This window comes from Annulohypoxylon maeteangense, assembly GCF_022496945.1.
Source record: "Annulohypoxylon maeteangense strain CBS 123835 unplaced genomic scaffold GGS22scaffold_6, whole genome shotgun sequence".
NCBI lineage: Eukaryota > Fungi > Ascomycota > Sordariomycetes > Xylariales > Hypoxylaceae > Annulohypoxylon > Annulohypoxylon maeteangense.
This window is the reverse complement of record NW_025953253.1, coordinates 1,651,134-1,664,114: the sequence shown is the minus strand read 5'-3', so window position 1 is coordinate 1,664,114 and position 12,981 is coordinate 1,651,134. Positions and strand designations below refer to the sequence as shown.

Below are 12,981 nucleotides of genomic sequence, written 5' to 3'. Positions count from 1 at the left end.
ATCGTATTGAAATACGTCAGGGATGTTGAAGCCCGGTTTAGAGAAGTCCGATTCGGTTCCAGCATGTTACTGGATCATAGTCCAGGGAGGTACGAAGATGCTCTCCGACGACTTACATTAGGCGTTGTAGATGTTTGAAGTATCATTCTTGGAACGACAGTCATTTAGATATCCCCTTTTATTAGCGCGTAGATACCTGCCACGATAAAGATTGATCATGTAGATAGATGAAACATTACGTCCCAAAGACGAATAGTATAGAAACATATTATGACAGTTAGATAGACCTATTATTTAATGCGATAATGTGTAACATTCAACACTTCTGTCAATAACATGTGTTGATCAAATTCATATTGGGTCACATAGAACACTAACAAGTTACCTATCTCAGACTAAACTCTTAATATTCATCCATCCGAGAATAGTATGAGTTGAAGCCGCATGTCGTATTTGGGAAGTGGAACGGAGCTAAGGCAGACGGCGGGCGGTTAAATAGGGATAAATTCAGGGGTTCCGAACACCCATTCTACCGGGACCAGAGAAGAAAGATCACCCTTACCACCAGTGAACACACCGCATGCGAGGGTACAATACAAATCGCGTGATGGCTATGAGCTATTAGGAGGATGAGAAATAAGAAAGACTTGAATTCCTCTAATTTTAATATGTATATTGGTTTTATCTCGAATTAAAAAGTTACGTCGTGTGCCCATGAATTTACCCCAACATTGAACCCCTCAACACCAAGGAACCCCACCTCACGATCCCCTCACTCCGCTTATAAGTCGTACCAGAACAATTCCAATTCCAATTCCGATTCAATAAATTTAAATCAGCATTCAGATTTTGTTAAAAATTTTGAACATTTACAGATCAACTCGAAATGTCGCCACCGCTCATAACACACCTGTACACCGCGGACCCGTCGGCCCACGTCTTCGACGGCAAGCTATACATCTACCCGTCGCACGACCGCGAGACAGACATCCACTTCAACGACAACGGCGACCAATATGACATGGTCGACTACCACGTCTTCTCGCTCGACTCCCTCGACGCCTACGCATCCCCCGAATCCACATCCGCGGTCCCTCCAAAAGTAACCGACCACGGCGTCGTCCTCAGCGCCGCCGACGTCCCCTGGGTAAGCCGCCAGCTCTGGGCCCCCGACGCCGCGCGTCGCAAGGGGAAATACTACCTCTACTTCCCGGCGCGTGACAAGGAGTCTGTATTTCGGATCGGCGTAGCTGTAGGCAACACGCCCATCGGCCCGTTTACCCCGGACCCGGAGCCCATCCCCGGCAGCTTCAGCATCGACCCCGCGTCCTTTGTCGACGACGACGCTGACGAGAGCGCGTACCTGTATTTTGGGGGCCTGTGGGGCGGACAGCTGCAATGCTACCAGCGGGGTAACACACCCGCGCACTACGACGCGACATGGCTAGGCGCGCAAGAGCCGTCTGGACCAGATGCTACGGCGCTGTTCCCGAAAGTGGCGAAGCTGAGCGACGACATGCGCGGGTTCGAGGGCCCGGTGCGAGATCTGGTGATTCTGGCTCCGGAGACGGGAGAGCCGATTAAAGCGGACGATCACGAGCGCAGGTTCTTCGAGGCGGCGTGGATGCATAAGAGGGGGGAGACGTACTATTTTAGCTACTCGACTGGCGATACGCATTTCCTGGCGTACGCGATGGGGACGAGTCCGTTTGGACCGTTTACGTATGCGGGGAGGATCCTGGAGCCGGTGTTGGGGTGGACGACGCATCATTCTATTGTGGAGTTTCAGGGAAGGTGGTGGTTGTTTCATCATGATTGTGAGTTGAGTAAGGGGGTTAATCATCTTAGGTCTGTGAAGGTGAAGGAGATTTTTTATGATGCGCAGGGCAGGATTGTGGGGGAGAAACCTGGGGAATAAGGGTGGATGAGGGTGGCTTCTGAGGTTGGTTATGGCGACGGTGTGATTTGATGGGCGGCTGGTGTTTAATATCGAGTTGCTTGGCCTTTGATTATTGAATAGGTAGAGTCGCGTTGTGCCATGGACGACGTCGAATTGCCGTGTTGACTGTATCAAGATTTCCCAGGATTTCCATATTAAATTGTACCAAGCCGTACCTAGGACTAATTTTTACAGCGTTCATCGTATTATCCTACCACTGTTATTGGCAACGTTAATAGTATCTTCATAATAGCGATAGCTCTATTAGTACCTGTGCCATGGAAGTACAATCTTCCACGATATGAGGACGGGGATAGAGTCTGTTCATCACACGGCAGAAGCAGCTACTTACCCCATGGGGTTGATCTACTCGATCCCCTTATGACGTTACACCTGATCTACCGATATTAAAAGAGGCGTCTATTTTCAGGGGAAGGTAAATACCGGAGAGTATCTCGATGAGGGGGACTTGACGATAATTTATCTCGAACCTTGTGTACCAATCACACTACCGGTGAGATAATGGACATTATGGATGTTATGAGTGTTACTCCAAGATATCTCTGCCGAATAGTAACAGGCTTTAACTTTATCTCATGACCTGCTGTGGTATGTATCAATGATCACAAGTCTTCCTAAAACTGGTGTATACCTTCCCGAGATCGTTATAGAAAAGAGAGAATGGTTCTTCATCTCCCATTTTGTATTCCATGCAGCCTGAACCTTATCACTCCTAGTTTTCCATCATGGCCACCAGAAATCGACTTAACGATGGCATCAAGGAGAACTGGAAGTGTGGTCTGATATGCATTGGCATGGCCTTTGCTATGGCTCAGTATGGGATCGATGTGACCGCTGTAGGAGCCTTTCAAAGCATGCCCGGCTTTCTAATGACCTTTGGATACCCTGATCCTCAACTGAAAGGGGGTTGGGGTATTTCAACTACTAATCAACAATTGATAACCTCGTTCTTGAACCTAGGGACTATCATTAGCGTTCTATTTATCACCCCTTTCAGTCGATACTTTGGTCGCAGACACGGAATATGGATGGGTTGTATCCTCTCCTTCGCCTCGTCCACCACTCAGATGGTATCGACCTCGATTCCCAGCCTGTGCGTTGGGAGAGCTCTTATGGGGGCATCGAACGCCTTCTTCCTAACCTTCTGCAATACGTACATCGTAGAATGTGCGCCGCCGAACCTACGCGCTATCTGCTCGGCTATGTTTGCCGTTACGATGAACATCGGAACCATTATCGGAGCCGTCGTCGACGAAAAGACTTCTCGCATGATGAACAAACTCTCTTACCAGATTCCGTTAGCTTGTCTATTCATATTTCCGGTTCTGCTGAGCATCTTTATGTTCTTCATCCCTGAGTCGCCTCGATGGCTGATGCTTCACGACCGTCGCGAGGAGGCGGAACGATCACTTGCATTTCTCCGTGATGATTCATTAGAGTCGAAGTTCATCCAGGAAGAAATTGTCGAGATCATCCGTGGCGTCGAGGAAGAGAAGTCGAATGCATCCTCGTCGAGCATCGTGGATATCTTCAAGGGTACAAACCTACGTCGCACACTCATATGTCTTTCTGTTGTCGTGTCAAGAGCATCGTCAGGCGTGTGGGTCTTCTTGTCTTACGGTGTAAGGTCCCTTATTCTCCGAACGTTACTCCCGCGGTATTGTCTAACGTGGACCTAAGTAGGGTGGACCATAAGCCCGTATCCGCCAACCCGCCAATTCAATTAATGTATTAAAATGTACACAGTATTAATAAGCAGTATATATGGAACTTACACTGTGCTCTATGGTTTACAAAGCGTTGCTAATGTTTAATAATAATATTTTCAATACCTAAGTAAATATATAAGTATTTATTATAAATAAGAATATTTTTTATTTTATAAAGTTTTTAATTTAATAAGTTAAATTAAGAAAACGACGCTAACTTTTATTATTAAATTTTACGGTTTATTAATAAAAAAAAAAATAAAGTAAAAATTATATAAATAAGTATTTATTAAATTTAAAGAAAAATATAATTTATTTTTACTTTTTATTAAATATATATTATATGTTACTTATTTTTTATTTTATTTTTTAGTTTTACGTTAATATTTAAATTTTATAATTTATTTATTTAATTAATCTTTTTATTTTAACGTTATATTTAAATAATTATTTAAAATTTAACGTAAATTAACGTTAATAAAATTAATCGTTTCGTTATAAAAAAAATTATAAACTTTTAAAAAAAAGGTAAGTTATTTAATTATTTATATTCGAATTTCCTTTTTTTTTTTAAATAAATATTATTAAGCATTAAAATTATAAAACTTTTTATTTTAAACATTTAATTTTTAAAGGATAATTAAAAGAAATTAATATTTATTATGTTAAATTTTTAACTTATTTTAAAGTAAATATATTTCATTTTAATAATGGGTTTTATTTAAATGTAAAATATAATAATATTTAAAAAAACTTATAAATATAATAATATTTAAATAAAAATCGAATAATTTTTATTAATTATTATTTATATTTTTATTATTTAAATCTTTAATATTATTTTCCTCGCGATTAATATTTAATCCTTAAGAAAAATTACTTATTAATTTAACGTGTTTAATTTAATTTTTTCTTTTTATTAAATAAAATAATAATAATAATAATAATTAATATTAACGTTAAAAAACCGTTACTTATATAATTATTTTAAAACTTTATTAAAAGTATATTAAACGTATTAAGTTAAGTTTTACATTTTATACTTAAATATAAAATTTTTATAATTTATTTAATAATTTATATTTTTAAATGTACGTTATAATAATTTATGTTATATTTTCCTTACCGGAAAACGGAAAAAAAAAAAAACGTAAAAAAAATAATATTATTAATAAAATTAAACACGTATTTACTTAATAAAAGCTACGTTAAATATAAATTTAATTATTTTAAAATATTATTATTAATATATAATATCGTTTTTTAAGTTTATTAAAAATATTATTTTTTATATTTTTATAACCTTTTCGTAATAATAATAATAATAATAATAAAAATTATAATAATTAACTTTATTACGAAACGAAATTAAAAAATTAAAAAATAATAACGTTATTACGCGAAAAATTTTTAATTACTTTTTTTATAAAAAATACGGTATATATATAAGTGAAGTTTTTTATTTATTCTATTTTTAAAATTAATTATAAATAAAACTTTTACGAGGATTTTACGAGCTTAATTTTAATCTTATAAACTTTTAATTATTAATTTAGAAAAAAATTAATATTTAATAAACCTTTTTTACGCTTAAAATCTTACTTTTAAATAATAATTTAAGTTTACGTTTTTTTAACTTTAAATATTCTTTAATGAAATAAATAACTTTTAAATATTTATAATAAAGGTTAATATAAAAGTTTAAAATAATATTTTAAAATTAATATAATAATTTTTTAAAGTTTTAAAGTTTATAATTTTCCTTTTTTTTTTTCGAAAGGGATTTTACGTTTTTATTTAATAATAATTTATTTAATAAACGTTAAAGTTACATTAAGTTTTAAGCGCTTAATAATTTCGTGTTAATTTTAATGCATGACTTTTTTATATATTAACATGTCCTTTTAATTAATTATATTTTTAATAATATAATATATAATTATTTAATAATATTTATTTTAATATTAACGATATTTAACATTAATTTTCATGTAATAATATATAATTATTTAATAAATAAATTATTATAAATGAATATTATAATTTATTTTTTTAAATAATAATTATTTATTATTATATATTAAAATTATATATACACATTCATTTAATAAATAAATTAAATTTAATATAAATATTAAAAAGTTAATTATATTAAAAATATACGCATTATTATTTATTTTATTTTATATTATTTAAATCACGAAGCGAAATTAAAGAACTTAAAAATAATAACGTTATTACGTAAAAAGCTTTTAATTATTTTTATTATAAAAAATATAATATATATATAAACGAAGTTTTTTATTTATTTTATCCTTAAAATTAAAAATTAACGAAACTTTTACGAACTTAACGGAAATTTTATAAATTAAATTTTAATTTTATAAATACTTAACTATTAATTTTCTTTTTAATTAAACGTAAAATAATTTTTATAAATAAAAATATAATAAAAAAAATAATAAAATAAATAAATATTTAATAAATATATAATTTTTATAACCGTATTTAATAATGTAAAGTTATAATATTTTTTTAATTAATTAAAACCGAATTTTTATAAAAGTTTTATTATTTTAATAATGTAGTTTAAATTCGAATGCGTGTTTTTTAATTAATCGAAATATTTATCGATAAACCTCCGCATTTTTAAAATTAAGCTTAAATAATTAAGTATATAAATATTATTTACGTTATATAAAACCGGAAAAACGCCGGTAAAACGTATATATATTATTTTATATATATTAAGTAAAAAATTAAATATCGTAATTTAAGTTTTTAAACTTAATTTTAAAATTTATATTTTTTCGTAATGTTAAATTTTTAATTAATTATTTCATATTTAAAATATTTTTAAAAGTTTAATAATTAAAATAGTTTAATTATTTTTATAACGCATTTTTAAATAAGTTTAATTATATTAAAATTAATGGGGGATTAAATCGAAGTTTTACGATTAAAATTAAATTAAACTAAAATTAATTTAAATCGATTAAAATAATAATTAATTTTTAACTTTAAATATTATAATTAAATAAAAGTTTAAAAGTTAAAAAAAAAAATAATATATAATTTAAATTAAACGTTTTCGATTAAATTAAATTAAAAAAATTAAAACGTTAAATTAATTAAGTTATAAATAATTGAAATTAATTAAATATATAATAAAATTTTAATATAATTTAAAACGCGTTCGAATTAACGTTAAATTTTTTTTTAATATAACGCGCGTATTAATTAAAATTATATAACGCGAATAATATTAATTATAAATGTTTTAATATTTAACCATTTATTCCTTTTAATTTTTAATAAATATGTAAAATTTACATTATTTTTAAAAAAAAAAAAAAGAATTTTACATTATGCGAAATAATTTATTTAGTTTAGTTTAATTTAATTTATAATAATATGTTTTATTATATTATTATTAATTCGTAACATTATTTATAATATTTAAAATAAAAGTCGAAAATGTTTATATAATAATTATAATTATATACATGGTTTTAAATTTAATTTAGTTTAATTTTAAACGGTATAATTTTTATTTATATAAGATTTTTTTTATTATATATATATTGGAAAGTTTTAACTTAAACACTTGGAAATTTATTTAGTAATAATTTTTAAAATTATTTTCATTATAAAAATATTATTTATATAATAATTATTTTAAATTTATATATACTTTATATATTTTTTTAAATATATTAATTATATTAAATTTAAGTTATTTTTTTTTATAAATTAAAAACATAAAAATAAGTATTTAAATATAATTAATATAATATAACGCGTGAAATTTTTATTATTTATTTTTATAAAAATATTTTTTTAAATAATTTTTTTTAAAACTTTATTTATTTAAATTATTAATTTAAATATTATTTTTTTAAATTCCCACTTTATATTTATTATATATATTATAAAATTAAAACTTTAATTTAACTTTTTAATTATAACGGAATATATATTTTAAATTATAAATAAATTATCGTTATATAATAACTTACTCGTAATTAATTATGACTAATAAATCGTAACTATTTTTTAAAAAATAAAAATAAATATTAACACTATTAAAAATAATATTCACACGTTTAATATTAATTATTACATTTAAAATAATTAATAAAAACGTAAATACGCTTAAAACTAACGTAATAAAATTTAAAATTAATATTATATTATTAAAAATAAATGTCGTAATTTTAAAAAAAAATATTACTATTTTTAAAGTAAATATTACCGCTTTTAAAATAAATGTTACCGTTTTTAAAGAAAATATTATTATTTTTAAAATTAATATTATTATCCTTAAAATAAATGTTATTATATTTAAAGTAAATATTATTAATATTAATATTTAACTTAATAATTTTAAGTCTCGTTTTATCATTTCGTAAGTTTTTTTTTTTAATTATTATTTTTATATATTAAAATATTAATTATACGTTTATTATAAAAACGAAAATATAATTTTACGTTTCGTTAATAATAACGTTAATAATTATATAATTACGTTACGACTTTTTAAAAATTCGAATAATATAATTATTAATAAACTTAAAACTACGATCGGGAAAATTAAAAATATACTAAATAAAGGTTTATATATTAATTTATAATTAATATTAATTATTTTTTTAAATTATAAGTTAAATATAATTTTTCGCAGGTTAAATATAAATAATAATAAAACTTATAATAATAAATTATAAAAATTTTTATATATATATAATGTTATTATATTACGTAATTAATGCTTTAATAAAATTTAATAAAAAATAAATTTCGGGTTTAATAAAAAATAAGTTTCGAATTTAATAAAAAATAAATTTTAAGTTTAATAATTTTTAAATATTTAAATAAATTATAATTAAATATATTAATTAAATGTTATTTTTTTTTTTTCTTATATATTTAAATAATATAAAATAATTAATTTATAAAATTAAAAGTCATTTTTTTAAAACATGATAATAATTTAATTATAAAAGTTATTTTATTATAATAATTAATTAAAATTTATAATAAATATTTTATTATATAAATCGGTTAATTACGAAAATAAAGTAAGATTTTTATATAATGTTTTATTTTTCGATAAATTAATTTTATTAATACATTTATTTTAATTTTTTCTTATTTAAATAATATTTTTTCGAAATATAATATACTTATAAAATTATTTTATAATTAAAACTTTTAATTTTATAATTTCGAATATTTAACTTTTAAGTTATTATAAGTTTTAAAAAGATAAATAAAAAGTTAAAAAAATTTTAATTTATAAAATATACATGTAAAAATTATTATGTAATTTTTAAAGTTTTTTTAATTTAAAATATCGTTAAGTTTAAATGTTTTATTTTAATTTATAATTATTATTTATTATTTTTTTATTATTTAACGTTTTTATTTAACGTTTTATTATAATTAATTAATTTATTTATTTTAAATATACGTAATGAAATTTAAAAAATTATTTTTAATTATAATCGTTTTTTTTATTTTTTTTTATTTTATAAATATAAACATTACGGTATAAATTATAATTTTAAGTGTTAATATTTTTTATTTCGAATATCTTTAAAGTTATTTTTTATTATTATATTTTTTTATTTTAAATAATAATAACATTAATTATAATTTAGCATATTTTATATATTATATATTAATTAAGAATATATGGTTTTATAATGGAAATAATAAAAATTATTTATATTTAGCCGAAACGTTTAATTTAAACGCGTATTATATTATTTATTTTTTCGATAATGTTTTACGTAAAAACTTTTATTACTTTTTTATTTTTACGTATTTAAAAAATAAACTTAATATAATTCGTAAAATTAAATGGTCGTTAATTTATTATAACTTAATATTTTATTACGTTAAACTTTAATAATTAAATATTTCTTTATAATAATTTATTTAAAATTTAAAATAATATTAAAATTTTTTCCGTTTTTTAATATAAAACTTAAATTTTATTATAAATAAACGCCGACGTTATTATTATACGTAATAAATGTTATCGTATTATATAAATATTTTACGAAAATTAATACGTTTATATTATTTTTCGATCCGTAAAAAATTAATATTTTATAAATAATATAGCGTAATATTTTTACGATTTATTTATTCGGGTATTATTAAATAATTTAATTAACGGTTTATTATTTTATTTTAACGTTTATTATATATTTAATTAAACGAAATTATTTATATTTTCGAAATATACCGGTAATAAATATAAATTAATATTATATATTTTACATTCGCGGTTTCGTTATTTTTTTAAATAATAAACGTTATATTATAATCGTAAATTATATATTTTTTATAATGTTTTTCGTAAATTTTTATTCGTTTATTTTATTTAATTTATATTTTAAAATAACACTTTTCGTATTTTTTAAACTTAACGAAACCCGTTTAAGTTTTTAATATAAAATTTATTAACTTTTAATATTAATTCGAAAATTATAACGAAATATATCGATTTAATAAATTAAATTATAAAATTATTTTTATCGTTCGTTAAAATTAATAATAAAAAGTGTTCCCGAAACGAAGTTAACGAAAAAAAATATCGTTAAGTATATTTCGTTAAAAAAAAACGAATAATATATTTAATTAATAAAAAAGAAAAAGAGGAAAAAAAAAACGATAATATTAATATTAATAAAAAAAAATTTAAGCTTTTTAAATTTATTCGGTTTAATAATTTAAATGCGTATATATTATTATTATTATTTTTTTTTAATTTTAATTTTAACGATAATAACGTAAATAATAAACATTTAAATAAATTTTTTTTAATAAAAATTCCGAAACTTTATTATAATGTTTTTATAAAGCGTTTTTTTCTTTTATAATATAAACGTTAATTATTAAATGATAATAATTATAATAAGTATTTTTTATGAATTATAAAAATAAGTATAAGAATTTATATATTAAATTATTTAATTAGTTTAATATTTAATTAATATATTAATTTTAATTACTTATTTAAATAAATAAATAATATATATATGTTTTAATATAATTTTAATAATGATATTTAATTTAATATTTAATCTTTTAAATAAATACTGCTTTTTTTTTTTTAATTTTTCATTTTCTTTTAAAGCTTTTTTTTAAAAAAAATTATAAATGATATTATTCGCGTAATATAAAAAGTAGTTTTTTTTTACATAATACCCCGTTAAAATTAAATATACTTTTCCTCGCATATAAATCACGGTATAAATACATATATTAATAATAACTTAATTAATAATTTTCGAAATTTTAATTATACTTTATTATATTTATATATTTTTAACTTTAATTTATTTTCGTTTAATGAAATAAATTAATAAAAATATAAATTTTACATTAATTAAAAAGGTTTTTAAAAAAAATTCGATTAATATAAATTATAATCGTTAAAATCGAAAGTTAATTAAATTAAAAATAGTTAAAAATAAAACTATACATTAACTATTTAATAAGTTTTTAATCAAAAGTTTTTTAATTTTTTATATAAAATATATTAACAATTTTAAACTTAAATAATTAATTAATAAAAAGGTTTAATAATATATAATTAATATTATTTAATTTAACTTTTAATAGTTTTTTATATTAATTTAATTATAAATATTTAAAATTTAAATTAATTACGAAATAATAAATTAAATTAAAACGTATATTTTAATAATAAATTTAATAACTTTTAATTTTAAAAGAAATATTAGCTTTATTATCGAAGTATGCTTTTTATTTTAATTATTTATATATTTATTAATTTATAAATAATATAAATATACTTTATATTAATTAAAAAATAATTAATTAAACTTTTAATTAAATTAAGTTTCGTATTTTTATTAATTTATTTTATCGAATTAAAATAAATTAAAATTAAAAGTATATAAATGAAATAAAGTTTTAGTTTTAAATTATCGCGAATATAAATAATTATACGGTAATTTATATGCAAAGAAAAGTATTTTTAATTTTTAACGGGATATTATTTAAAAAAATCTATATTTTATATTATATAAGTAATATTATTTAAAATTATCTTTATAATATTATTAAATAATTATACTATAATTATTTAAAACTTTATACGTAATAAAATATCATTTAATAAAAAATTATAAACATTTATTTTTTAAATATTATTATTTTATAACGATACTTTTTTTAATAAAACGTTATAAAAGGTTTTATAATATATTTTTTATATTTTATTATTATTTTAAAATTAATTTTTAATATAAATATATAATTATTTAATCGGTAATTTTATATTTCCTTTTTTTAATTTAATAATTAATTTAATCGAAAACATTTTATAATTTATATTAATAAATAATTACATAAAAATTCGCCATTAGTTTTATATTAATAATTATTTTATATATATTCCCGTTAATTATTATTTAATATAAAAACATATCGTTTATGGTTATTTTATAAATTAATAACTTATTTATTATAATAATTAAAAAAATATTATTTTTTTTTTTTTTTTTTATATTTAAATTTTTTATATATTTTTTTTAATATATGTTTTTAATATTTAAAATATATATATACACATATATATATATATATATAAATTAATTAAATATAATAAATAACGCTTTTATTATTAATGTTTTAAATTTATTAACGTTAAATTCTTACATAATAAATAACTTATATTAATTATATATATTTACGTTTTTCGTACCGAATAACCCTTTTTTTTCGTTAACGAAAAAACGTTAAACCTTAAAATTAAAAAAGGAAAAAAAATTAATTAAACGTTTTAAAAAAATAACGAATAATTTATTAAAAAACTCCCGTGTATTTATCGATTTTTATATTAAAATAATTAATATTATTACTTAATTAAGATTTAATTTTATTTTTTTTTAAAAACGTTTTACATAAATGTTCCCCGAGAATTTTTCCATAATTCACAACTTAAAAATTTATATTAACCGACGTATAAAATTAATAACTTACGTTAATATTTTTTTTTAAAATTTTATTAATTTTATTAAATTCATATATAATTTTTTTAATTCGATTAAAGTTTAAAATGATTTCGTCGATTATTTAAAACGTTTATATTTATTTATAAAATTTTAAATTAATAAAATAATAAACTTACGTAATTAAATTTTTATTCCCGATTTCTTAATAATTTTAATTAAAATGTTTAAAAAAATATAATTATTTAACGATATATATTTAAAACATTTTTATCGTTTATCGTTAAAAAACCGTAACCGATTTTTAAAATTTTTATTT

The 12,981-nt window shown here is 21.7% G+C and overlaps 1 protein-coding gene across 1 annotated transcript; it reads left to right on the top strand.

The window, feature by feature from the left end:
- The first annotated feature begins 564 nt into the window (after nt 1-564).
- Nucleotides 565-2,162, top strand: GGS22DRAFT_160672 (glycoside hydrolase family 43 protein). Its single transcript, XM_047960964.1, has 2 exons — nt 565-698; nt 876-2,162. The coding sequence occupies exon 2, from the start codon at nt 887-889 to the stop codon at nt 1,916-1,918; it is 1,032 nt and encodes a 343-aa protein (XP_047820199.1). The 5' UTR covers nt 565-698; nt 876-886; the 3' UTR covers nt 1,919-2,162.
- The last annotated feature ends 10,819 nt before the right edge of the window (nt 2,163-12,981 follow it).